This window comes from Benincasa hispida, chromosome 1, assembly GCF_009727055.1.
Source record: "Benincasa hispida cultivar B227 chromosome 1, ASM972705v1, whole genome shotgun sequence".
NCBI lineage: Eukaryota > Viridiplantae > Streptophyta > Magnoliopsida > Cucurbitales > Cucurbitaceae > Benincasa > Benincasa hispida.
This window is the reverse complement of record NC_052349.1, coordinates 2,292,047-2,319,507: the sequence shown is the minus strand read 5'-3', so window position 1 is coordinate 2,319,507 and position 27,461 is coordinate 2,292,047. Positions and strand designations below refer to the sequence as shown.

The 27,461-nt window shown below is 34.0% G+C and overlaps 3 protein-coding genes across 4 annotated transcripts; 2 read left to right on the top strand and 1 right to left on the bottom strand.

The window, feature by feature from the left end:
• Positions 1 to 1,025: 1,025 nt before the first annotated feature.
• LOC120088997 (E3 ubiquitin-protein ligase PUB23-like) lies at positions 1,026 to 2,651 on the top strand. Its single transcript, XM_039046437.1, has one exon. The coding sequence runs from the start codon at positions 1,192 to 1,194 to the stop codon at positions 2,437 to 2,439; it is 1,248 nt and encodes a 415-aa protein (XP_038902365.1). The 5' UTR covers positions 1,026 to 1,191; the 3' UTR covers positions 2,440 to 2,651.
• Positions 2,652 to 6,816: 4,165 nt separating this feature from the next.
• On the top strand, positions 6,817 to 8,781 carry LOC120092163 (pentatricopeptide repeat-containing protein At1g08070, chloroplastic-like). The gene has a single exon (XM_039050636.1). It carries the CDS (start codon positions 6,817 to 6,819, stop codon positions 8,779 to 8,781), a length of 1,965 nt encoding a protein of 654 aa, XP_038906564.1.
• A 156-nt stretch (positions 8,782 to 8,937) lies between these two features.
• Positions 8,938 to 18,108, bottom strand: LOC120085386 (3-hydroxyisobutyryl-CoA hydrolase 1-like). 2 transcript variants are annotated; one of them, XM_039041342.1, is made up of 14 exons: positions 17,941 to 18,108; positions 17,451 to 17,531; positions 16,883 to 16,951; positions 15,997 to 16,060; positions 15,702 to 15,781; positions 15,521 to 15,604; positions 15,070 to 15,154; positions 12,740 to 12,825; positions 11,091 to 11,212; positions 10,655 to 10,715; positions 10,391 to 10,489; positions 9,624 to 9,725; positions 9,497 to 9,538; positions 8,938 to 9,277 (listed from the first exon to the last, which is right to left on the bottom strand). In XM_039041342.1, exons 1-14 carry the CDS (start codon positions 17,977 to 17,979, stop codon positions 9,140 to 9,142), a joined length of 1,152 nt encoding a protein of 383 aa, XP_038897270.1. In that variant the 5' UTR covers positions 17,980 to 18,108; the 3' UTR covers positions 8,938 to 9,139. The 2 variants fall into 2 exon arrangements, with proteins under 2 accessions (XP_038897270.1, XP_038897276.1); XM_039041348.1 differs by having other exon boundaries at positions 17,451 to 17,619; positions 17,941 to 18,084.
• Between the last annotated feature and the right edge of the window lie 9,353 nt (positions 18,109 to 27,461).

The following is a 27,461-nucleotide window of genomic DNA, read 5'->3' as shown; positions in this document are numbered from 1 at the left end:
TATTTCTATGGAGTAGAATAGAAAGATCAATATTTATTTACAACCTGACAATGAAGACAACAATAATAAAAAAGACACATAGAGTAAATATTGAGACATTTTTTTTTAGTATAAGTACACAATTTTGAAACTAAACAGCTAAGTAAATTAGAATTTTGTTATAGTAAAAGAGAAAGTGCTTTATAAAAATTACTCCAAGTCTGAACAATAAGATTACGAATAATCGATTCTAGCCTTGAAATTTTTTTATTATAAAAATTTGAACTTCCACTATCAAAGGAATGAGTACATACTAATCACTGTTGAACTACGCTTCTATTGATTTTTAACTTCGAAGTTTTGGATATATGTTAATTACGGTTGAGCGATACTAGTCTGAATTCTAACATTAAAATTTTGGGTGGAGATTTTTTTTTTGTTTTTTATAAAAAAATTATTTGGGTTATTGGCCTAACACGAATGCAATGCAGCCAATGAAAAAAAATGTCAATGCCCTAATTGTGATGCATCCAACTTATGCATTGAGGCTGAGTTGGTTCAACTGCAAATTAATAGGACAATCACAAAATTAACAAATAAAATGGTCAAATTTTGTACTAAAAAAATAAATAAAATGGTCAAAATTTTCATTTTTGGTACATCAGTGTGTGAATATTGCATTTTCTTCTTTTATGTTTGTAAAAAAAATAACTTGTTTAATTTTAGTCCATATAAATTCAAATGACTTATTTTGATTTTTGTACTTTCAATAAATATTAAATTTAGTCTATAACAATAGTTTATTATTGATTTTTTTTATTGTTATCTATTTATCTTTCTACTATAAATTTGGATGAAAATAGCATTTTAATTGAAAAAAAAATTCCCAATGTATTTGTCATGTAAATATTTTTAAAAAAATTAATAATGGAAGATCAAAAGGCCAAGGGGCAAATTGCAAATACCAAGAAATTAAATTTCCTAAGAATACATAGACGTTTCGTATTGCTTCCCACTTATAACATAACAGCTTGCAAACCCACCCGATTTCATTTGACTTTCATTTATTTTTTCTATTAAAAAAAAAAAAAGAAAAAAGCAAATTGTCAAAAGGATTTTTGACGTCACCTTACGAACAGCTTCTTATATAACCCTCCTTCTTGTCTCGGTCGCCATTGGAGAGTTTTGGAGCTTAAAAATCTTCAATCATCAATGGAATCCGATTTTCCTCCTCTTTTCCGATGCCCCATTTCCATGGAGCTCATGGAAGATCCGGTCACCGTCTCCACCGGCGTCACCTACGACAGAAAAAGCATCGAAAAGTGGCTCTTCACTTACAACAAAAAAACCTGTCCGGCGACGATGCAGACTCTCTCCGCCGGCGACGAAGACTTCGTCATCACCCCTAATCTCACCCTCAAACGCCTCATTCTCGCTTGGAAAATCACTGATTCTTCCTCGTCGCCGGCGACGGCGCTCGAAGAAGTCCGATCGCTTCTTGCGACTGTTGAGTCTTCTCCGTTCAAGGTTAGTTCATTGAGGAAATTGAGATCGATGATCGAGATGAGCGATGGGATGAAATCGGAATTTATTCGATCAAATGGGATAGGGATTGTTGTTAATGTTGTGATTCAAATTCTCATTGATTGTTCTGATTTCTCGACGTTGGAGACTTGTGAAGAGGCTTTGGGAGTTCTGTGTCAGTTTCCAATTTCAGATGAAGATAAACTGTTCGACGAAATGTCTAAGAGAGAAGAATTGATGAAATCCGTTGCTATTGTTCTACAAAGGGGAAGTGCAGAAGGGCGTTTTTACGCCGTGAAAATCCTTAGAAATATTGCTAAAAACACCAATTATAATTGGGGTTCTGTTATGGAAGAACAGGGTATTGATTTCTTCAAGCCATTGTTGGAGCTTGTATCAGACGAATTTGCCACAAAGGCTAGCTCGTGTGCATTGGATGTAATGATAGAAATTCTAGCATCGTCTAAGAGGAGTCGAGTGAAGGCGATCGAAGCCGGTGCCGTGTGGATTCTGATCGAGCTCTTGCCGGAGTCGGGGCGATCAAAATGCGAGAGAATGCTGCAGATTCTGCAGAGTTTGTGTGAATGTGCAGAAGGGAGATTGGCTTTGGTAGAACATGGGATGGGAATTGCAGCTGTGACGAAGAAGATTTTGAATGTTTCAAATGTAGCAACAAAAATGGGGGTCAAGATTTTGCTTTGGATTAGTAGTTTTCACCCAAGGGAGAGGGTTGTAGAGGAGATGATGGCTTGTGGGGCAGTGAAGAAGCTGCTGATGATATTACACATGGACAGTGTCGGTGTCGGTGACGGTGGCCGGAGCTCGACGAAGGAGAAGGTGATCAAGATTTTGAAGATGCATGGGAATTCATGGAGGCGTAGTCCTTGTTTTCCTAGTGAGTTGAAGAATTATTTGAAGTTTGTGAATGATGATTGATATTGTTCTTCTTAAACAAAGCAACATATACTATAGGGAAAAGAAAATAATGGTATTTGTGTCACATTTTTGCTCAATGTTAATTGGGTTTTGGAAATATATAGGGTTTTTTTTCTCATTATATATGATGATTGATTTTTGTTTTTGAGTTACTTGATGAGTTTTGTATGTGTTTTGAGAATGGCTTGAATTCATCTTCTTTTTTCTCATTAGATCAAAGTTTACAATTGTGGTGGATTTTTTGTGCTAACTATGAACTAATTTGAGGGTGTTGTTTTTCCAATCTTCTTTTAGTAAACTTACAAGTTTAATTCTAAATTTTTAAGCTATTAATTTTGAATTTTGTGTTGGATTGGTATTCAATATATAGGCATTTTTTTTTTAAAATAGAATTAAAAGAGACAAAATTGAAAATTGAAAATTGAAGTTCTATTAAACATAAAATTCAATAGATTAATTTTTTTTTTAAAAAAATAATACTAATAGGTTTAGGACTTATTAAACATTTTAAAGTTGATATCTTTGGAAAATTAGGAAATTAATTAGAGCTATTACACACTGGTTTAAAATTTATTGCCAACTAACTTCCAACTTAATTTGTAATCAAACTTTTTCTTCAATTTTTTTAACTCATTATTGAGTTTTTAAAATTATTTATTTAATTATTAAAGAGCTTTTGTGGAACCTTCAAAATTTGAATTCAAATATCTCTATCTCTTCATTTTTAAGATTGGATAGTGAATGAAAAATCACCTCCACTTCAATTTATGTCTAAGAGATTGATTTAAACATAACTTAACTGATTAAGACATATACCGATTGATTAAAATATATGTATATAGCAAGAGATCAAAGATTTAAATCCAACTATCTTTATTGAGCTCAAAAAGAAAAAAAAAAATCAATCACATTTATCATGACACATTATCTTATAATTACAATTTCTAATAATATACTAAAGTAGATAAGTTTTCTATCTCTAGTTTAGTCAAGGTTATTTCTCTTTCTTCTGACTAAATGATGTAATACATAGTAGGTTAAATTAGAAAGTTAGTCCTTGAATAAGAACATATTGCTTCAAAATTTCGAATACCTTAACTTTAAAAAATATTTAACAAATCTAGAAAATTTCAATATTTCATTTAACAAGTGTTTTAGAAAATTTACATACCTATTAAATATAAAACTGAATTCTCTAAAAGAATTATGGTGGGAAAGATAATAAAATTTTATTTCTAGACACCTTAGATTTCATTTACATTTTTAAAAGTTGAATTTTGAACAATTAATTACAAATGAGAACCTTGGAGTCTACAGTAATTACGCCGTTGAATGTTCAAAATCAGAAGTGGTATATTTTGATTTTGACTAACAAACATCTTATATTGTGCAAATTCAACAAATAAGCTTAAAAAAAACAAAAAATTCAAACCAGCAGAGATTTGGTGGGGTATTTTTTTCATTATGATTTCTGTTTGCCTTATTGGAAACTTTTGCATAAACAGAACCAATGCACTCCATTATTCTCCACTTTTTACAGTTGAATTTTTTGGTTGGGTCCATCTTTTTATGCAATTCTACTCATTTTATCTCCAAAAATAGTCAAACCCCACTTGAGCTAATTATTTAAAATCTGTTTCCAAAGGTTCTTTTTTTCTTTTTTCTTTTTTTTTTCTCATTTTCTTTTGTACGCATAATCCAAATGCTTATATTGGAAGCAAGAACAAAGTGCACATTAGCATTAATTACCCTCCCAACCCAACCCATTTTATTCAAGCTCCTTGGAATCAATTTATGCTAATTTTTCTTTTCTTTAAAAAGAACCTTAACTTTGTTAAGAATTAATTACTCATATCCTTGCAAAAGATACAATAATACCCGTGAACTTTCATGAATATTTCAATACTAGACAAATAGAAAACTATCAATATTTGGATTAATATTAGGCCTTAGGATGGATGTGGCAACAACAAAAAACGGATTGGCAATATTGAGGTCCCAATTTTCATCCAACATTCTAATAAATTTCTGTTATTTTGTAATGTTAATGAAAGGTTAAGAGCAATATTGGAATATTTTTTAATATGTTATTTGACACTTCGAATGATCAAGCACGTTAGTGTATTTATAGCATTTACAATTTTGGTTCTAAGATTTAGAAGGGTACCCATATATAAACTATCTAATTCTACCGACACTTTTGAATTTGTATTACTTAGCATTCCTCTCTAATAGTAAAACTGATCACCCCCTCTATTAGTAAACATAGATAACACACTGTTAGCGAACTATGTAAATCTTGAATTATCCACCATTTACCTTTTCTATTTTTCTTCGATTGTCAATTTCATAAATAGTAATATTACAACTTTTTAACAAAAAATAATTAAGAATATTTTTTAAATAAAGAACAAAGTTTATGGTTTTTTTTCTTTTTAAATTTCACCATTAATTCAATACGAAAATCACGAGTGGGCAATAAAATAAAAGGACGACTATATTTAAATTGTTTGGTGAAAATTTGAGTTGGTCATGACTACAAGTTCAGAGACTATAGTTTTATAAAGGGTGTCTTGCTAAGTAAATAACAGCACTTTGATCCTAAAAGATTTTAGAAAATCCTAACATCAATATTATTTTATCAGAGTTATGGTCTCCAATATAATACGTCTCTGCAATCTCTTACTCTTAGTTTTCATTTATGCACAGATTCATTCATAATTCTTCTTCAATAAGAAGGTAACTTGTTTTTGAATAATTATGAATTAACACCTTTCTTAGACAAGAAGTTACTTGGAGTTATTATTTGAAACTACCATCAATGAAGAGGTATGTGGGACATGCCATTAACCTTACTTAATAGAGAGGTTGGAAGTTGGTTGCAGATAGAAGATGAGGACTTTGAATTGGTTTTTGGGCCAAAAAGAGGGGNGAAAGTCTTTGTGATGAGGTTTGGCTGAATATTATTTCTTACCAAACTGTGAGTTCTAATTGTATGGCTCCAAATTCTACCCTTCATGATGGCAGTTGGTTTCCACAAATATAGTTTCATCGTTTCATAACTTAAAAGCTTATTGACAAATATTTTAAAGCAATCATCTTTTCAATGATGCACGCCACATTCGTAGGTATTTGTTTTTTATTTTTTAAAATCAAGTTTATATATTTGAAAGTGAATTACCATCGTCATTAAAAGTAACTTACTTATCATAATTCGGCTAGGTAAAGTATATGTCCTCAGTCGAATCCTTCTACCCCACTTGTTGAATGTATAATAATAATAATAATAATAATAAATTACAAAATAAATTAAATATTGAGATATCTATGATGAACATGTAGTTGGGTTGGGTACGATCCTCCCATATACTTTCAAAATTAGTGAAGAACCATTATTCAAGTATTAGTTTCATGCGTATTAATTCTTTTTTTTTTTTCCTCCACAGAAATTAATATAATCTAGAACATTCAAACCAAATTAGATGACCAAATAGTAAATCACCTAACACAAATAAAAAGTTCAAAATATATATATATATATATATAGATGATAATAATAAATTATTCAAATTTAATAACTATAGTCGTAGACTATAGGCTTTTCTGTCTAGTGAATAAAAAATTAGGCTAATTGCAATAGTTAGTACTTTTAAGGCTAATAATTAAATATATAGCATTTCAAAAGAATTGCAAATATAAAAAAATCTATCAGTAATATACTATCGCTGATAGACTTCTACAAACAATATAATCTACCACTGATACTCTTATTAGCGAAGAATTAGATCTAAAGGTTTCTATATCTACAAAAAAAAATTTGCATTGCGCTATCTATTAACACAATGGGCCTCGTTGCTACTAACACATAAATTTAAGTTTCTAAAAGAATAAAATTACTGATTAAAAGAAACTGACTTTTTCATATCCAACTTGAGTCGGTTAAATGGTCGGCATCTGTGAACCTAAACTAAACATAACTCTAAATCAACTAGAGTTGAAAATTTCACCAGTGACAAAGTTGGATCTCAACTTTCCATTAGTCAATTCATGTTCTCCTTTTTCTCTCTTTCAAATTGAATGGTCCAAATGGGCAACCTTATCTTGGCAATAGATAGTTTAAAACCCCAATAGACAAAAATCAGAACAAAACCAAACCTGATGGTTTTTTACCCAAACCCTCTACTTCTTCATTGCCAATCATCCTCCTACATGCTGCAAACAGTTTCTTCCTTATGTTCAACAAGGCATAATATCCCTTACCAACCCACTCCAAAACCCAGTCTCAAATTCAACCAAAAACCAAATCCCATCTTTCCCCTTTTACAGAAAAGCACAAAATGGACACAATTGACAGATTTTCAGCAACTTCATGCACAAATGGTAGTTACAGGCTTCATCCACCATAAGCCATCACTTAACAAGCTCATTGCCCATATCCTCTCAATGGGCTCGCTTGGCGTTGTCTATGCTTATTCAGTTTTTGCTCACACTCAAGAGTTAGATATACTTACTTGGAACACCATGTTGAGAGGCTTTGTGAATTCCAACATGCCGAGAAGGGCGCTCCAAAGTTATATTGAGATGCTTGAACGGTCGAGGAATATTCCTGATAGATTTACATTTCCTTCTCTGCTAAAGGGTTGCGCCCTTTTATTGGAATTCAAAGTTGGGAAGATTCTACATGGCCAAGTCATCAAGTATATGCTTGATTCAGACCTGTACATAGAAACCACATTGTTAAATATGTATGCAGCCTGTGGGGATTTAAACTCTGCGAGGTTCCTGTTCGAGAAAATGGGCCATAGAAACAAAGTGGTGTGGACTTCGATGATTAGTGGTTATACGAAAAACAATTGTCCTAATGAGGCTTTGCTTCTGTACGAGAAAATGGAGGAAGATGGGTTTTGCCCTGATGAAGTTACCATGGCGACACTCGTATCAGCTTGTGCTGAAATGAAAGATTTGGGTGTTGGAATGAAGCTGCATTCTCGCATTCGTGAGATGGGTATGAAGATTTGTGCTGTTCTAGGGAGTGCTTTGGTTGATATGTATGCTAAATGTGGGGATCTAAAAACTGCAAGGCAAGTGTTTGATCATTTGTCTGAGAGAGATGTATATGCTTGGTCGGCTTTGATTTTTGGTTATGTCAAAAACAACAAAAGCACAAAGGCGTTACACTTATTCAGAGAAATGTCTGCTGGCTCAAACATGCTTCCGAATGAAGTCACGATTCTAGCCGTCGTTTCGGCCTGTGCTCAACTGGGTGACTTAGAAACAGGGAGGTGGGTTCACGACTATATTGTCAGGACTCAACAGGATCATTCTGTTAGTTTGAGTAACTCATTGATTGACATGTTTTCAAAGTGTGGAGACATAGATGCTGCTGAAAGAATCTTTGATGGCATGTCGAAAAGAGATTTGATCTCTTGGAATTCTATGGTGAATGGTTTTGCTCTACATGGCCTTGGCAGGGAGGCTCTCACTCAGTTCCATCTAATGCAGACAACAGACTTGCAGCCAGACGAAATAACTTTCATCGGGGTACTGACTGCCTGCAGCCACGCAGGATTAGTTCAAGAGGGCAAGAAGCTATTCCATGAAATGGAAGCATTATATGGAATCAGACCTAAGTTGGAGCACTATGGGTGTATGATAGATCTTTTATGTAGAGCAGGACTTCTGGCAGAAGCTCGGAAATTTATACAAGTAATGCCTTTACAGCCAAATGGTGCAATATGGGGCTCTATGCTTGGCGCTTGCAGAGTATATAACAATCTTGAGCTGGGAGAGGAAGCTGCAAGATGTCTGCTAGAACTCGAACCAAAAAATGATGGAGTTTACATTTTGCTCTCTAACATTTATGCAAGAAGGCAACTGTGGAATGAAGTGAAAAAAGTTAGAGAATTAATGAATGAGAAAGGAATTCAGAAAACACCTGGTTGCAGTTCAGTTGTCATCGATAACGCCACCCATTCATTTCTGGCTGGAGATTGTTCTCACCCAGAAACAACTGAAATATTTATAATGCTTCGACAAGTTAAAGAGAAGCTGAAGCTGGCAGGCTATGTTGCAGATATCTCGGAAGTATTACTCAATATTGATGATAATAAGAAGGAAGAATCAGTTCTTCAACATAGTGAAAAACTAGCTTTATGTTATGGCTTATTGAAATCTAAGATAGGGGGAAGAATTGTTATCCTGAAGAACCTTAGGGTCTGTTCAGACTGTCATACTTTAATAAAACTAGTCTCAAAGATTTACCAAAGGCAGATAATAGTAAGGGATCGAAACCGTTTCCACCACTTCAGAGATGGATTCTGTTCTTGCAGAGATTATTGGTGACGCGTGTATGTACCTACGTATGGCACTGAAGAAAAAATTGAATGATATTCACCTATCACAGCCTCAGAAATAGTGGAAGATGGGGTTAGGAAATGAGATTTCCTTCTTTCCTGCATACATAAAAAATAGGTTCACAAGAAATAACAAAGAACAGTGTAGAATAAACTAAATCTATTACTGATTCCTCATGAGTACTTTATTTTACATATGCTCGGTGCTTGTAGAATAAATTAGATCTACTACTCATTCCTCATACTGGAAGGCTTATTTCCAACAGTTACCCACCCACCATAAATAGACCTAAACAACTAGCCAAGTACAAAGAACAGTGTACTAAGATTTGTTTATCGAGTAAGTACTAGAGCTTTGAAATGGCTGAAGCAGGCAAGCTGGGTCTTGCAGGGAGCTTTAGGTCTTCCCACTCTTCGTCTTCAATCCTAGAGAAGTACCTCTCGACCATAGCATCAGTGACAAGCCCCAGATTAGAGGGTTCCCACTAAAGAAAGAGTTGGAGGAAAAAGAAATAATTAAAAAAAAAAAAAAAAAAAAAAAAAAAAAAAAAAAAAAAAAAAAAAAAAAAAAAAAAAAAAAAAACAGAGGAAAAATAAGAAAAAAGATGAGAGAAAGGATGCATCAACTTTTAAAAATGCACATCTGAGCATCACAAATAACATGCAAGAGATTTCGGAGACGTAAGATGTCTAAACTTGTGTACCTTTGGGTTCCGATCTTTGTCCAACAGTATAGCTCGGCAACCCTGCATATAATGAAATGGCATTATGATCTATAATAATAGAAATGTCAAAATTGTGGGGATAAAACAGTCCAAGCCAGTGGAACACCTCAACGAAATCTTTGCTGACTTCCCCCCGCAGGACATGACAAACCATTCTATACTCACGAATGAGACACTGACCAATACCTTGAAGTCTACCTTCTCTAATCTGTCAATTCAGAAAGAGACCATTATTAAGTACGTTAATGTACATTTTAAAATTTTCACAAAATTGACAGTAGTTTAATTTGAGCTCTTAGCAAAGACTAGGACCCTTTCTTTGGACATTTACTTTCTCTTCACATTGTGGGTGCTCACTTCATTTAAATCTTATTCTGTCACAGTATCGAAGATGAGGCAAAAGTGCATTTTTATCAACATCACGAAGCCTCCTTTGAAAGTTTTGGGGGAAGAAAAGGATAATGTTCAAGAGAAATGAAAGATCACATGATTCTGGGCAGCTAGTTCTCCTTGTTGCTTTCACTGGAACGCTATAGCTAAATCTTCTCAAAACTACTCAATTAATTGTGCCAACTGGAATGCTTTTGCACTCCCCACTTGGCATTCTGCCTTCAAGGATTCCCCATTGTCCCCCATACTTAAACATCTCTCTAATATTTTCTAATTTTACCTAGAGAGAGAGAGAGAGAGAGGAGGCATGAATCTGTGATTCAAAATGACGAAGTTACCTAACAAGCGTTTTCTTCAAAACAATGTGACAACAGTTGCATGTGCACGTGTAAAAAAGAATCTCAATAACTAAAATTGTCAATCATCAAAATTCATTTAGTCCTTGAAAGAAAGGGACTGATGGAAACTAGGAGGGTCACACACCGATCTCAAAGAGATTTTGAGACTTGTTGGTGATGCCTTCTTCAAGTCCTGAATTGTCGAAGTGATCCAATCATCTTTCCTTTTCAGTGCCTCCTCCTCCTACAAGAGCAGATCATCAGAGTACAATTAGTTAAATGAAACGAACCCTCCTATGACCATGATCATACAATATCCAATGAACTACAAGAAAAACAAGACAACGAGAGAGTCAAATTATAAAGAACACATGCGCAAGAAGATATTCTGTTATCCACATCAGCTTACAAGAGCAGCCAAAATGTCTTCAACTGTTCTTCGAGAGAAGCACTTGTCAATAACATCCAACCTGTCACAAGATGGAAGTTAAGTTTGTTTGAAAATGAAGCATTTGCTTTTAAATTGAACTTCTAAATCTATCAAATTTTTACAGGCCGGAAAGATAAAGATACACAATATATTACAATAACAGTGTGAAGGGGTTGACTATTTCTAGGTGGATAATTATTAAAAGAAAGAAGCGTATAAAATACTCTTTTCAAATTTATACAAATAAATATTGTAATAGTAAGAACTCAATTGGACATAACTCAACTCAATGGGGTTTTTGATAAGAAGCCATATAAATACCCAAAATGAGAAAATCACTGACAATAAGAGTGCACAAAGAAAAATTGTTACTAGTGCATAAAGGAAAAACAATAAATCAAATATGAAGTCACACCGGTGATAAACACTTTGCTCTTTAAGAATTGGTCTTTGGGAGAATTCATCGATAATAGATGAAATGATGCTTGGTTGACTTGTATCTGCTCTGCAAAGTGCTTCCTCTAAGTCCGTCAACCTCTGGTCATTGATAGAAGAAACAAAAATGAAGAGAATAATGGAAGTTAGAGATTAAGTTACAACACAAGATGTAGGGTACTGAGACAAACAAAACAAAAAAACAAAAAGTTTTTAGTGAATCGCACATTGCAGGGTTTAGATAATCAACGTCCACTACTCACAACAAAAATAAAAGTTCAAGAATTTAGACTTCCACAAAAGTGAAATTTCTAGAACACAAATGTTCTTATTCAATGTCTTCAAGATTGCAACGGAGAATTCCTTATGTGTAGTTGTCCCCTTCTTGTTGTGTTATGTGTTTGAATGCTGAATCTCCTAGCCAACCTTTCATGCATTTTCCATTTGCATCTCAGTTTTGGTTCTCTATTTAGGAAGCTTTTGGTTGGTTTGTGTTGTTTCCTAATTCTATATATGATCTCCTTACGTCTGTCTTGGCCAGTCACCGTTTGGTGGTTTGAGGAAGACTTTGTGGTTGCCAATTGGCTGTGCATTCTTCTTTAGGGTGAACGAAATGGCCACATTTTCAGGGAGGTTTTCTCTTCTTTTGATCATTTTATGGATATGGTTCTTTCTACTACTTTCTTTTGGTGTAAAAATGAACACCACTTTGCTCTTTATAGCTCATCTTTTTTCATTTCCAATTGGACATTTTTCTTTCAATTCATCAATAAGGTGTTTTGGAGTTTTACTCCTTTATTTCATCTGTCAATGAAACTGTTTCATCTTTCAAAAGGTTATTCAACGTCTTCAAAGAACTTAACAGTTAGAACTACAATCTCATCAGAAGAGCAAGTGGACAATCCAAATGATTTAATTTAATTGAGAATATAACAAATTCAAGTTATGAAGAATCTTTAACATTTTTTGCCGGTGGAATTAGGATAACTGAACCAAGCATTCGACTCAAAAACATCAAAATTGCAAATTCCTTGGCACTCATAAAAGGAAAAAAAAAATTGAAGAGAAGACCTAAAAACATAAACTCAAAAAAAGATATAACCATGGGTATCCAATTGTCATATTTATACCTCAACTACTGTTAGGAGACAACCACTTATCCTATGACATATGTTGTCAAGAAACTTACACAATATTATATTTTTCGTATTTGAAACAATTCTTCACCTAACCACGGAATATCTTTCTTTTTGGTACTCAACATTAGGGGCCGTTTGGAGCACCAACTTGAAGTTGGTGGAATGAGTTATTATAGCCCACTCTTTATTTAGAGCACCAAATATAATAGTGGTGATTACAACTATTTATAACCTATAATTAAGTATACTAAATACTATTTCAAAATCCTCTTTACTATAGTATTTGTTATTTCTCACTCATCTTTCTTTTCTTCTTTGCTACAGTGTTCATTATTTCCTACCCAAACAAAAATAGTTTACCAGAGTATCACCAGACTAAAAAAGTTTACACCCCAACATAAACTATTATAACCCACTTACTATTACACGCAACCAACTCACGGTCCCAAATGCCCTCTTACGCATCATAGAAATTTAGGAGGCAGTATACCTTTGAAGAGACAAAGTGAGTAGCAAGGCCACACGCGAGCATTTCAGCACCATCCAACCTCGCACCTGTTAGGCCAACATATTCGCCTGCAAAAGGTTTGCCAAAATAATAAGACTTAATGCATAGATTACCTCGTAGCACAATGAATTTTCACAACATTAATCGATAGATGAGAAACATTTTTATGATATGGCGAAGAATTGGAAATAAGGAGGCACTCTGCTCTCTGGTTGAGCTGCTTTGAGCTTCCAATAATGGCAATTTCTCTTTCGCATAATGGATCATAAAAAAATATATCTTTTCCAATATTTGTTGATCATGAGGAAATATTTAAGTCAGTAATCCTCATGGTAGATTGGAAGTACATAGCTAAACACTTGCAGAGCTTTCAATTCGAGAGTTACTGCATTTTTAAGGTTTGAGAGGGATGATACTGATTCTCCAGTACTTGACTTTCAACTTGAGCCAACCAGACTGTGCTTCAGCATGAGTGCAATGAAGCGATAAACTTTGACCCCTGGGTCAGACCCAAGTTCAAAAAGGTTCACTTCACAAGATTCATGCAATAGGAAGCCCGGGTCAAGAAAGTAGACATTTGCAGGGGTGGGCCTCAGTTGAAGTTATTGGACCTTTATCTCTCCACTAGCCTTAGCACGAAGATAAAAGAAAGAAGTCTTGAGATTTGTTCTGATCTGATCACACATGAACCATATTTGGATTCTGATTTGAGCCTACAAGTTTGAAGGATCAATAACCATTCTGATTTGAACCTACTCTGTTCACTTCGCTAATGAAGGGCCTCTTAGTTGAAACTAGAAAAATTAGCCACGGAGTGATTATTGCCGGCTCAACTAGTTGCTGCGGAACTGTTTCAAGTATCCCTTAGATACCATTCACGTGAACATACCTATCATGGTAGGCCTCACTAGGAATGCTATAGGGATCCTAGCTCAGGAACGACATTGTTCCATCAATGAGCATGGATCTCTATGAACAATATGAATCAAAGTTTGAGGGGAAGGAGGAATCTTCAAGCCCTAGAACCCTAAGGATTCATATAAGGCGGATAAATAAGCATGGCCAAGGCTCAACTTCTACATGTCAAGAAACTTCACTTGGAAAACATATTTTCTATAATTGATGGATCTTTTTCTAGAGAAGCTATCATTGATAATGATCTTTATGAGCAATATTCGTTAATGTTTTAAAAGGTGGATGAGGATCACAATGGATGACCTAAAATTTGGAGGGCGGGGTGATGAACATTTCCCTACTTTTTGAAATTGAGGTTTTTAGACCTTTTGCCGATGTCATATTTAGGTGAAATCCTTAGGGTCTGCACGTAGATTTGCCTCTCGCTCTACAAGACAAAACCATCGAGATCAAAACTTGCATGCACAACAGAGAGAGATCGAAAACCCACGAAGAAGAAGACCGTTTGTAACACAAGCCCACAAAGAAGAACCCACGGAGCGTACCAGGGAGGGGAGGGAAGAAAAGAAAGAGAAAATCAGAGGTAAGTGAGATGAGATGAGATCGACAAGGAAAAGGAAGAAGAGAGAGAGAGAGAGAGGAAGGAAGAGGGAAAAGGAAATTAAGGGTAATTTTATAAACTTGGCTGATGGATGCAAGCAAGAGGGGAAAAATCTTATGTTCCAAAAAGTGGGGCAAGAACCATATTGAGCTTCGGGATTGAGTCTTTTATACAATTATCTCAATCCTCAGCCCTTGGAACCTCAAGGATTTTTATATTTCAGGTGGTTCAATCAAGAAGTCATAGGAAACCATCCCTAAGAATCAGGCATTCAATTAAAACAGTGCACTAGAATTGTCTGTCTCCATGCTGAAATCAACTGGAGGCTCGAAAGATAATAGCTAGGGTGAAAAATGATTTCTTCTCTACACCATAATTGAAACAGAAAAATAGCTAATGGTCTCTGAGCGGAACCAGGGATCAATTTGATTTCAGATACTGAGGCAACTCAACTGATGCCTCTATCGAGGTTACTGATCAATGCCTACTTGCTAATAAATCTGTCCCTCCATCCTCTCCCCACTTCTAACTTCAAGTTGACAAAGGGTTACTTTATTGCTGGATCATTCTAATCACGTCACCAAACTATAATTGAAATGAATCACATGAGGAGAGTGAAGACACAATGCAACTTGATTCAACTGTACTAAGCCACGAGCTCATCCAAGGAGAAGGCTTGCTTTATTTGGTTAGTAAATAGTCCATAGTATATGCTTGATGTGCATGTCAACTAATGCTCAATATATAAAAAACATACACGAACACAAGGAGTATAGGTTAAGATAATTAGTTATACCAAAAAACCCCGGAAGTCTTGACAAGTAATAAGAAGCACCAACATCTGGGAAGAGTCCTAAAGCAGTTTCAGGCATTGCAAACACCTGCAATAAATTGTCATATTAATGTATTCCTTTTTCTTATTGATTGTAAAAATTGGCAGAAACAGAAACTACAGAATAACAGAAGGAATAGATTAGAAAGATAATTCGACATCCTGATATAACAAATACAACCAAACCATCCAAACCTCTCTTCCAAGCATTCTACACATCTTCAAAGGCTCATCTTTTAGTCTCAACCACAAAATTCATAAAAGAGCTAAATTTTGTGTGTGTGCATGTGTGTGTTGGGGAGGGAGGGGAGCGTGGAAGATGAACAACCTACATCCATATTCTAAATTTGAACTCTAAACACATGGACACTATATCAATAATTGATGGACCAAAATTCAGAGTTGTACAGTATACCGATTTCTCTGTCGCAACACGGAATCTACCATGTATTGAAACACCGGCACCTCCTCCCATGACAATACCGTTCAGGAGAGAAACCTTGAAAATATTCAAGCAATCACTGAAAGTTAAATACAATATCAAGTAAAAGTCACCATAGACTAAAATGACTTGAACCTAGCACAACCAAAATTACCTGTGGCTTGCTGAAAGTTGCTATCAAATAATCTAAGATGAACTCTTTCCAGAAGAAACAAGCACCTCTTCTCCAATCACCTAACTCACACAAACCAGGATTATGATTAGCTACATATTAAATGCTTTTGCATATTATCATGTTAACTTCTGTACAGCACTCCTAGACTGGATAACAGGCTAACTGTAAACACCTCAGATAGCAAGCAGGTAAGATGTAAAATCTCAAATCTCAAGCATCAATTAGATGCTCAGGTTTAATTGACACTGTGAGTTCTGCAATAAAATAAACTTACCCTGTTTAATGTCATGAACTACAGCTGACACATCACCTCCAGCACAAAATGCTCTTCCTTTCCCCTACTAACACATATAAGATACTCAACTAGTTCACAAATTATTCATTATCAATAAAAATTTATATAAATAGATTATTATCGGTAAAAATCATAGAAAGAGGGAAAAAAGTAAAATGTAACTGCGATCAAATACTTCATAGAAAACAGAACAATGCTCAAGCGCTTGATATTGCCATTTACATCAGGAGCCCTCATTATACTTTGTAATTAACAACATTTCTTGTATTAATTTATCACTATACAGACTCATCATAAACCAACTCATAAACTAGAATGGAATTCATCAAATCAACATTCTCATTCTTACCAACAAAGGCGGGATGCCAAAAAACGCAAAGAAAATCCACAAAAATGATAACAAGAAGGGAAATTTGACTGTTTTGGGACCGGATTGACATGCTATGTTGGCTAAATTTGGGTGATCTAATAACAAAATTTTTGGTAATTGTATTACTTGGTCTAGATATAAAATACAAATATCACCATTTGGATGAAATTAGAACTTTACAAAACTAAGTATGAAGATAAAATTGACTAATTTGTGAAACAATGAATTTTTAATGAATAATAAATATTATTAAAAGAAAATTGCGGGCTCTTGTCATCCAGATAGTTCGATATGGCCTGGTTAATGCTTAATGGACAATGACTGTCTAGCCTTGTAAGAGGGAATGTAGCATGGTGTGGATCCAAGTGTCATGAAATATTTTCCAGGTAGATAATAGGTTAATGCCATTTCGATGGAGGCAGTAGGTGAAGTGGTGAACAATCAGATAGATGGACACGAAATCAATATATAAAAGTTATTGTTGAAGTGAAATACCTTGACAACCACAAGTTTCACATTGGGATCTGCATCATAGGCAACAAAGAGTTCCAATAGCCGGGAAACCTGGATTGAAAGATGAAGAAAAACACTAGTTAGAGCGTTTATCAAGTTCCTCAGCTATGAAACTCTTTTGCTTCGTAAATTCTACCAAAATCTTAAACAACGATAGGCATCAAGCTAGATAAATTTGACACTATGACACATAATGCTCGTAAATAACAAGATGAAGAGTTCTTGAGCACAAGAATTTGGTGCTTATGGAACATAAAAAGTTAACTTAACATCAGCAAGGATCAGATAGTTCAAAAGTTGCTAATCCATGGCGGGAAACAACAAATATATCACCATGTTCTCAAACTTAAACAAAATTCACGTCATTACTTGAAATAACATTATTCTTTGTCTTATCCATATATACTCCGTGAGAACGCATATTGAATACTTCAATTTCGTAGCATTATATATAAAATATATTTACTCAAAGAACACACAACAGAAAAAGCTGCAAGTAGAACAGAAAACCACAAGACTGGGCTTTAAATGGAGCAATCACAAGCCTCACCATTGTGGATGAAAGAGCATTCAACTGCTTGGTTCGGTTTAAAGTCAATAATCTCACAAACCGCTTCTCTTCCACTAAAACCTGTTGCAAAGAAAATTATCAACTGAAACATGTAAGACAGCAACTCTCTCTCCATTTCTCATAAGAATCAGCAACAGCTAAATTTAACCTGTACGTGCACAGAAAGCAAAATTAAGCTAATAAGCACCGTATTTTTTGCGGCAATCCAAAATTCTCAGAAAAGAAAATTTCATTATTTATTACCTCCTTTACTTACAGCTAACTTAACAAAGATAAACAACAAAATAAAAAGAACTTTATCGTGATTAAATGGCTATGATGAGTTATCACCTGCTTTATAAGAAATCTCTCGTCACTCAAAAGCTAATGAAATGAAAATCGTAGCAAATTCCGAAATGGATCTTGCAAGCTTCATAAGCATGGAAATTGTTTCATCTGTATAAAAGCACGAGAGAGTGAGAGAGAGAACCTGATCTTCATCAATTCCGGTAGAATCGAAGGATGCCATTGCTAGCAAATCGTCTCGTTCAATGAAGTGAAATAGAAAACAGAGTTTGTGTGGAAGCCAAATAGCTTACGGTTCAGCTACCGGACCCAGGCTTTACAGCTTTACGTTTTTCTCTTCCAAACGTGGGTTACGCGGAAGGGAGATGACATTGAAACTACATGTCGTTTTAGAGTGTAGTAAAACGACATGTAGCTTTGATCTTTTAGATAAATCGTACACGACACGTAGACCTGAATTCGGATGAAGTTGAGTCGTCATCCCCTTGAAACGGCATCGTTTAAGCGCATTGCACAATTCGCCTGCCACTCCAGCGGTGTTGAGAAAATTAAAAACCGACAACCCACAAATTCGAACTAATCTTTATAGTTTATCCACAAAAACAAAAATAATTTTAAAAAAATTAAACTAACTCAAATCATAGAGAATTAATTTTTCTTTCTCACATGCTCAATCCAAATTCAGACTAAAATGGCATATACTTTCGACTAACTAATTTTTTTTAGTTGTTAACCTCAATAGTCATTTTCACCATTTCTATATTTAACCCAAATTAATTTTAGTTTCAAATCTAAATTGGATGGTTAATTGTTCGAAATTTTGAATAGTTGACTTTTATTTTATTCTTTGTTTTTTTAGAACCACAACAATCAAGCAATTACAAAGGATTAGAAGTTAGGTATGACAAAGCCATATTGGAAAGTTATCCCACTAACAATGAGACTAATGCCCATTTATTGTCCAACATGTCAATCCATCTGTCATCACATTTTGGCAACGTCGAATGTGGCAAAATTGAACCTGACAATTGAATCTTCCTCAACTAATGATTTTACTGGAGTTAACACATCATCCTCTTCGATTAACAGACGAATTGTTATCTAACTGTCTGATTCCACTACCAAAGGCATATTTGGTAGCTCTTGAAAAGAGCTATTTTTATGTCTTTAATTTAGCTTGCTCGTTATGTTTTAAATGGTTTAATATCTATTCTTGTAGGAATTCAAGCAAATCATGTATTTTGGAATGTACGTGCCATTCGGGTTCATTTTAGAGCTAGTAGAAGTGATCAGGGGCTTCCGAGGCTTCAAACAAAAGAGAAAATGTCAAAACAACCCCCAGATGAGAGCGCAACGATGCCATACTCGACACCATGCTCGACGCTCTAAACAGAAGCTGAAAATAGGCTATAGCACTGCGGCGCAGACTTGTAGCGTCGCAGCACTATCGTGTAATTATAAAAACTACTCTTCGGTATTTTTGTCGTAACTTTTAATACGAGTGGCCGATTTGGGTGAGTGACCATTCATTTTCTTTGTTTTTTTTCGTCCTCTATCCATCTATAGTATTAATGTTTAGGTTTTCTTTTGTTTGTTTTTTTTGGTAATCATGGATTGGGGCTTCTTCTCTTCTTCATCTCTATGGATTATTGAGGTAAGTGAGTTTTTTAGATATTGGGAGCTCAATCCTATGTATTTTTCTTGAGATTTTTGTTCTTTGGACTTAATGCATATTGAGCTTATGTTAATTTCGTTTGATTTAGATGTATATTTGTGTGTTGGATTAACGCCCCTATCACGAATGTATGTCTTAGCTAGTTGATTTTGGGCTCGCGTGTTTCTCTAATGTTCGTCTATGCTTAAAATCACCCCGATAGAAAATGGTTGAATATGTATGCTAGGATTTATAGTCCATTCTTGAGTCTTGGGATGCATGCTTAATCTAGGTTCAAGGATAAATTAGTTAATAAGTTAAGGTTTTCCCATTAATTAATCGATACGACGAAATCCTAATTCTTAATGCGCATGTGCTTAGTCTTAATTGATCACTATCGAACCCAATTAGGATCGAATGCATGTAGTTTAACTAGGACCCTTTCTTGGTTCGGTTTTAGCTAGTTGTCTGCCTTTGTAGAGGTTGTGTCAAGCGGATTGTTGTGTACGCATAAATCAATCGCATGTCCAATTAATGGACTTCAATGATTGAAATTACATAGGATCTCTCTTGCTCTTGAAACTAGATAATTCCTATCCTTAGTTTATATTTACCTGCTTTATTTTACTTTCTTGCACGTTTATTTCTATCCACACCAAACCTCTCATTTACCACTATAACTAGTAAATTGGCTCAACGAACAAATCACGCTAGCCTGCAGATCGACCTACACTTATCATTATTGCTACGTATTTGTAGTGATTGGAGTAGTTCGGTATTATAATTTTTTTTTATTAGTAGAAGTTTGTAGGCGACAATAAATCTTTTAGATCAAAATGGCATCGTTTTCGTGGAAGCCATTTATGTTTATTTGGTTAAGTTTCTAGTTAGCGCATTCTTTTGCTTTTGATTTGTTTCTTTTCTCGTGTCAGGGTTGTCATGGAGAAAAAAGCGCTTAGTACGTACTTCACGTTGCGTGCAAGACAAGATGTTGAAGAGAGAGAACGAGAGGAAAAATAGATTTATGAGTTTATAAATATGTTTGGTGATTTTGTCTTATTTATTTGGATGCTGGTTAAAGGTCAGCTACAAAGTAGCCCGATGCCAACGAGCCTTGCCTTAAGGAATCACCCTAGTCACTGGGAGCCTGAGCCTTGCACCCATCTTGGATGGACTGCTCACTCTTGTGACCATGGTAATCCCTACATGCAATCAGAGTATTACTGCCATCCCCTCATCGCCGAGCCGTCAGAGTTTGCTCAAGAGGTTGACCAAGGTATGTATTTAAAAGGTATAGTTAGAGAATTGCTTAACCATCAGTTCTCTATGCATCAGGATTTTCTTAAACTCCAGCAAGAAAGCCTTCAATTTGAAATGGAGGTTATGTTGGGTTTTATGCCCTAAAACTCGTAGATAGTAAACGTTATTAATTGATCATCATCAATAAAGAGATATAAATGCTAATTCAATAAATATTATTGTTTGTGTTGTTTGTCTATTTTTATCTTAATAACATTAAATTTAATAAACTAACATCCAAGGCTGCCTTATGAGTCTTGAATTGTATGCGGAGACATACAAGGATCGATGTTCAAGATACAGCTTGAAGGGTCTATAGTATAGAGATAAGGTTGGGTACCTTATCCTGGTAACACTATGGATACGACCCACTTTGTATTTGTTACAAATGCAATGATCCAACGCATTCATGTAGTTGGCATGCCAATGGGGGTATCATATGCATGAGTTTGCATAAGACTGGACCGGAAAATAGTAACCACAAGATTAACACCGTAAACTAGTTAGGTTTCTATTTCAATAGGATGACCTAGGCAACTTAGCCTTAATCTTGAGTATATTATGAACTTCTATTCATGAGAGATTATCCTTTGATTTTTATGGGTGATGGTGACCAGTTTGTCAACTCAATATGCCTACCATTTTGGGGGCAAGACTGAATGAGAAGCTGAGAACATAGTAATACAAGATGAAATTTGCTCATTCTCGCCTTAAGGATAAGTAGACGAGTGTTCCCTTAAATGGTGTCTCCGGAACTTGAACAAAAGGGTCCTACCTTCTCATTGGTAGGAGAGGAGTTTCTGTTTATTAGTTGGACCATAAACAGGTTATTAATTAGAGAAGCACTGGTAATTAAGGAGTCAGAGGTTACCCAAGGGTAAAATGGTATTTTCACCAATTGGAGTTACGAACACTCGTGAAAGACTAACTTGAAGTTATTGATCTATATCCGTGAACACAGAAATATATTTGTGGTGAGAAGAGTGCAATTGTAGGTCTTTAGTGGAGTGTACCCACAATTAACGAATATTGATTAACTTAGTTAATGAGTTTAGTCAATTAATCTCATACGTTGGAGCTTCTGATCTACAGGTCTACCAGGTCCCCTTGTTAGTTCATTAGAAGATATTTAAGATGGATGATTTGAATGGTTCAAATTAATTTGAGGAAACTATATATTAATGTGATTAATATATAATTGAATATGGACATGATCAATAATTCAAATTAAATTGGAAAGTAATATTTGAATAAGATTCAATTAATTAATTCAAGTGAATTAAATTCACAAATAATTAATTAATAGAGAGATATTACACACATATATATGGTGTTTATGATAATTAAATATATATATATACATGAAATTGGATTTTTTTTTAAATAATGTTATTTTAATATTTATTGACAAAAATAGGATTGGTTTGAGATAGCACATAAATCGTGTAATCATCCACGATTTAAGGTTAAATCATTTTTTTTTCACATTTCAGAAATATATCTGTGGTGAGAAGAGTGCAATTGTGGGTCTTTAGTAGAGTGTACCCACAATTAAAGAATATTGATTAACTTAGTTAATGAGTTTAGTCAATTAATCTCATATCGTTGGAGCTTCTGATCTACAGGTCTACTAGTTTCCTTGTTAGCTCATTAGAGGATATTTAAGAGGGATGATTTGAATTGTTCAAATTAATTTGAAGAAACCATATATTAATGTGATTAATATATAATTGAATATGGATATGATCTATAATTCAAATTAAATTGGGAAGTAACATTTGAATAAAATTTAATGAATTAATTCAAGTGAATTAGATTCACAAATAATTAGTTAATAGAGAGGTATTACACATATACATATGATATTTATGATAATTAAATGTATATATACATGAAATTGGGATTTTTTTTAAAATAAGATTATTTTAATATTTATTGACAAAAATAGGATTGGTTTGAGTTAGCACATAAATCGTATAATCGTCCACGATTTAAGGCTAAATCTTTTTTTCTTTTACAAATTTTCTCCCAACTTCGGTCTTCTTCTTATATTTTTTTAGAATCTTTTACTATGAAATTCAAATTTTCAAAGGCCTACTATAAAATAAAAATTGAATCAAATTTCTAGCCACGAATTAAGGTTAAATTTTTTTTTTTTCCACATTTTTTCCCAACTTTTGTTCTTTTATTTTTTTAGTTTTTTTTGTATTTTCGGAGAATCTTTTATAAAATAAAAATTGAATCAAATTTCTAGCCACGAATTAAGGTTAAATTTTTTTTTTTTCCACATTTTTTCCCAACTTTTGTTCTTTTATTTTTTTAGTTTTTTTTGTATTTTCGGAGAATCTTTTATAAAATAAAAATTGAATCAAATTTCTAATCATGAATTAATTCTAATTTTTTTTTCACATTTTCCCCCAACTTTTGTCATCTTCTTTTATTTTTATTTTTTTTTGCATTTTCGGAGAATGTTTTATTGTGAAATTCAAATTCTTAAAGGTCTATGGTAAATTTCTAGCTACGAATTAAGGCTAAATCTATTTTTTTTTTTTTTCACATTATCCCTCAACTTCCATCTTCTTATTTTATTTTTTTTTAGTGTTTTTTGCATTTTCGGAGAATATTTTATTTGAATCAAATTTCTAGCCACGAATTAAGACTAAATCTATTTTTTCACATAGATTTGTTTTACCGAAATTCAAATAGATTTGTTCCACTTTGTATCCACTTAAATCAAAAGGCAATAAAAAAATAATAAGAATATGGAACTCGTGGACCCCATCCACGAGTTTGGTAGCATGGTCATATCCTTCTACCTTTCTTCTGTAATTTCTTTCCTATGTACCCTATTTTTGTCATTATTTTTAAAAAATAGATTATTCTTGAACTTACCCCTTAAATTGGATTTAATGTATAAATGATTATTTAATTAATGTGCAAATTAAATTAAATAAATGTTATTTAATTGTGTTAAATTAATTAAATAAGTGTTATTTAATTAATTAATTGTGAAAAAAGAAAATAGGAAAAGGATTAGGAAAATGTCTTGACTTTTCTATAGAAAGACCTCTCTATGGCCTCTTTAGGGGACACATACACTGACAATATACAACACACAAGTGTTATTGTGTACATTTTTTCTAAGCCACAAAGAGAATCATCTCTACTCCCCAAACTCTTTTCTCCTCTCCCTCTCCCAATAGTTGGATACCACCTTGTTGGGAATGTCCTAAAACTCATAGTTCGTAATCATGTAAACATATCTATTTATCAATAAAACTATTATTGAAATTAAAATTGCATTAGGTTATAAGATCTAATAAACAAACCCAAAGCCATAGTATGAATACTGTAACTTTATGTAGAGACATAAAAAGATGATCAAGTTATGATATATAGCCAAAAAGATCTATAAGTATATGGTTGAAATTGGGTACTAGGGGTGTACATAGTCCGGGTTAGGCCGGTTGGAAGAATTTTGTAGACCAACCCAAAAATTTAAGTTGGCTAATAATGAACCTATCGGTTCATTTTTGAAGGGTCAACCCAACCCAACCCAACCCAAAATTTATGGGTTGGGTCGAGTTGGATCACCGGTTTTCGTGAGGCTAGATCTACGAAAGGGGAGGCCGGATCTATAAAAGGGTGAGGGTTTTCGTTCGGAGGGATGAGCGCGATGGACGACAGGAGGGATCGAGGGCGAAGGCGAGGGTTTTCGTTGGGTTTCTTTGTCGGACTGCAGCGGATGCGACAAAGCGAATCGCGACTCACGAGGGACGAGGGCGAGGGCGACTATCTACTTTTCCTTCTTTCCTTCACGAGGGGCCGAATGCGCAAAGTGAAAGGGGTTGTTTTTTTTTTTTTTTTATAATATTATATAATATATATATATATGTATGTATGTATAAGTTATATATATTCGAGACCCGACCCGAATTTTAAATTTTTAATAATTTTTAACCCAACCCAACCCAAACCGTAACCCAACCCTTACGGTTTGGGTTGGTCGGGTTATCGGGTTTTTTTAACACCCCTATTGGGTACCTCATCTTGGGGACACTATGGATGTGGCCTACTTTGTATCCTGATACAAACGATGTGATCCCGAAATCGTTCATGTGGAGACATGCGAGTGGAGGCATCCTGTGAAAAAGAGTTTTGCATAAGATCGGACCAAGAAATAGTCACTTTTTTTTATAACAACCGTTTACTATTAAAATTGACTATTTCAATTTGATGATCTAGGATAACTCGATCTTAATTCTGAGCTAACTATGAACTCCTATTTATTCGGGATTATCATTTAATCTGCATATGTGAGAGTAGTTCAACAACACTGTTCAACAAGCCTCCCATTTTGGAGGTAAGACCGGATAGATAGCTGGGGACGTAGTCCTGCAAGATGAAGCTCACTTCTACCCGTTTTAGGGTTAACATATATGTTGTTCCCTTAAGTACTGATTCCTGGTATTGAACAAAGGAGCCCCGCCCTCTCATGGCCGAGAGGGACATGGTTTATTAGTTGGATTATAAACCAATTGTTCAATAGAGGATCAGTGGCAGCTTAAGGAGCAAGATGTATTTACAGGGGTAAAATGATAATTTTGATCTAGTTGTAAATATGAACTACCTGTGAAGGTTCGACCTATTGATCATGGTTAGATCGAGTGGACAAAAATATATCTTTAATGAAGAGAGTGCAACCATCAAGCTATGGTGGTATGTCTCGGTGTTTAACGAATATTGATTAACTCGGGTTAAAGAGTTTAATCGATTAATCTCAAATCATTGGAGCTTATGATTTGCAGGTCCATAAGGTCCATCTACTAGTTCATAAAATATTACACCTTGAATTAGAAAATCGAGCGAATTTGAAATGTTCAAATATGACATTAGGGTTTGAATTTGAAATGTTCAAATTCATTTTTGGTTTGGATAATTATATTCAATATAATTAACGTTTAAATTTGTCGAAATTAAACGTAATTGGAGAGTTTAAAATATTTAAATATTGATTACATGAATAGGATTCATGTTTGAATTAGGTGTTTTATTAATTTAATATTTGATATTAAATTATTATTTATTTATTTAAATAAATCAATTTTAGAATTGAATTTTATTTTTTCCTAAATTAATTTTAAAAAGTATAATTAATTATATTTAAAAATGAAAAATTAAAATTGATTTTCGATTTGAGTGGAAAAATCCAACTTTAAGGTTTTTTTTAGTGGATTTGTTCACATTTCAACATATAGACCACTCATTTAGTGCTAATTGAAGTGTCAATTTGCTATATAGTTAGTGCTTGCTGAAGGGAAACCAGTGATGGGTTTTGAGTGGAAGCAGGAAACGTTCCCAATTTTAGTTTTACAGAATTCCAAATTACAGAATGATACAGATAGAGAAGATTATGCATAAACAAATCCTAAATTTTACAGCATGCATTTTGAGGGAAAAAAGGAGAAGAAATATACCTTTGAAGAACACTTTCCTCAAGAACTCCCTTGAACGGACCCCAATCTCTTCTCTGATTAGGACACCACCACAACTAGAACCTTCTTTATTCTTTAGGGTTGAGAATATGGTAGGAGTTGTGGGCTCTGCCCACTATTTAGATGAGGGAATGAGAGATTGAGAGAGAGAGGAGAAACCTTTTTTCTCTGTTAAAAAAAATCAGAGAGAATTACTGAGAGTGTTTTTTCAGATCCTCCAAAAAAAGGAAGAAGATGGCTAGCATCGATTCTCCACCACCCACTGTACGTAAAGTGCTGAGAGAATTAGGAGGAGGGCCCTCCCTTTATATATATATATATAACCATTTTATTTTATATATATACTATATGATATATCAAATATAACATATAACCTATAGTTTTATATTGTATCAAGTACAATATAACCAATAGTTTTATTTTCTCTCCACATTACATGATATTTAATATAAATCATATTTATACTAAATTTAATTATATGAATCTCATCCATTTAATTAATATTTGAATCATATTCAAAATTTAATTCCTTTCGACTAATTATGGTATTTAATATAAATCATATTTATATTAATTTTAATTATATGATCTCATTTATATAATTAATATTTGAATCATATTCAAATTCCTCTCAAAATTCTTTATACTATAATGTATCAAATACATTTTATTAATTATATCACATATAATTAATTTAAGTAATTATATCATATATAATTAATTCCATCAATTAATTTGAACACTTCAAATTAATCCAAAATTAATTCTCAATTAAATCTCTGTTGAGCTATGGAGGGGACCTCATGGATTTGTAGATTGAAGCTCCAATGGTACTTGGATAATTAACTAAACTCTTTAATTAAATTACCCAAATTCCATTAACTGTCGTTCATTCCACTAAAGACCAACAGGTGCACTCTTCACATTACATAAATTGCTCGTAAGTATAGTTGGACCAAATTACCGTTTTTCCCCATTGTTACATCTAACTCCTTAAGTACCACTGATTCCTCTAATGAACAATAAGTCATAGTCCAACTATGACCAAGTTTCTCTCAGGCCAGGAGAGGGTGTGACCACATTGTTTAAGCCCCAGAATCAGCTCCTAAGGGAGCAATTTATCTACTGATCCCGACATTAGAGAATGAGCGAATTTCGTCTTATGTAGCCGTGTTCCCAACTCTCCAATCAAACAAATCCCTAAAATAGTAGGCTTATTGAGTTGGCAATCTGGCCACCCTCACTCATACAAATCAA

Coding starts and splice junctions, on each gene's coding strand:
- LOC120088997 (XM_039046437.1), top strand. CDS start 1,192: ATGGAATCCGATTTTCCTCCTCTTTTCCGATGCCCCATTTCCATGGAG.
- LOC120092163 (XM_039050636.1), top strand. CDS start 6,817: ATGGTAGTTACAGGCTTCATCCACCATAAGCCATCACTTAACAAGCTC.
- LOC120085386 (XM_039041342.1), bottom strand. CDS start 17,979: ATGGCATCCTTCGATTCTACCGGAATTGATGAAGATCAG. Junction 17,532..17,940: donor CCGGAATTGATGAAGATCAG/GTTCTCTCTCTC, acceptor TCTTTGCAACAG/GTTTTAGTGGAAGAGAAGCG. Junction 15,782..15,996: donor AGTTCATGACATTAAACAGG/GTAAGTTTATTT, acceptor TGTGTGAGTTAG/GTGATTGGAGAAGAGGTGCT.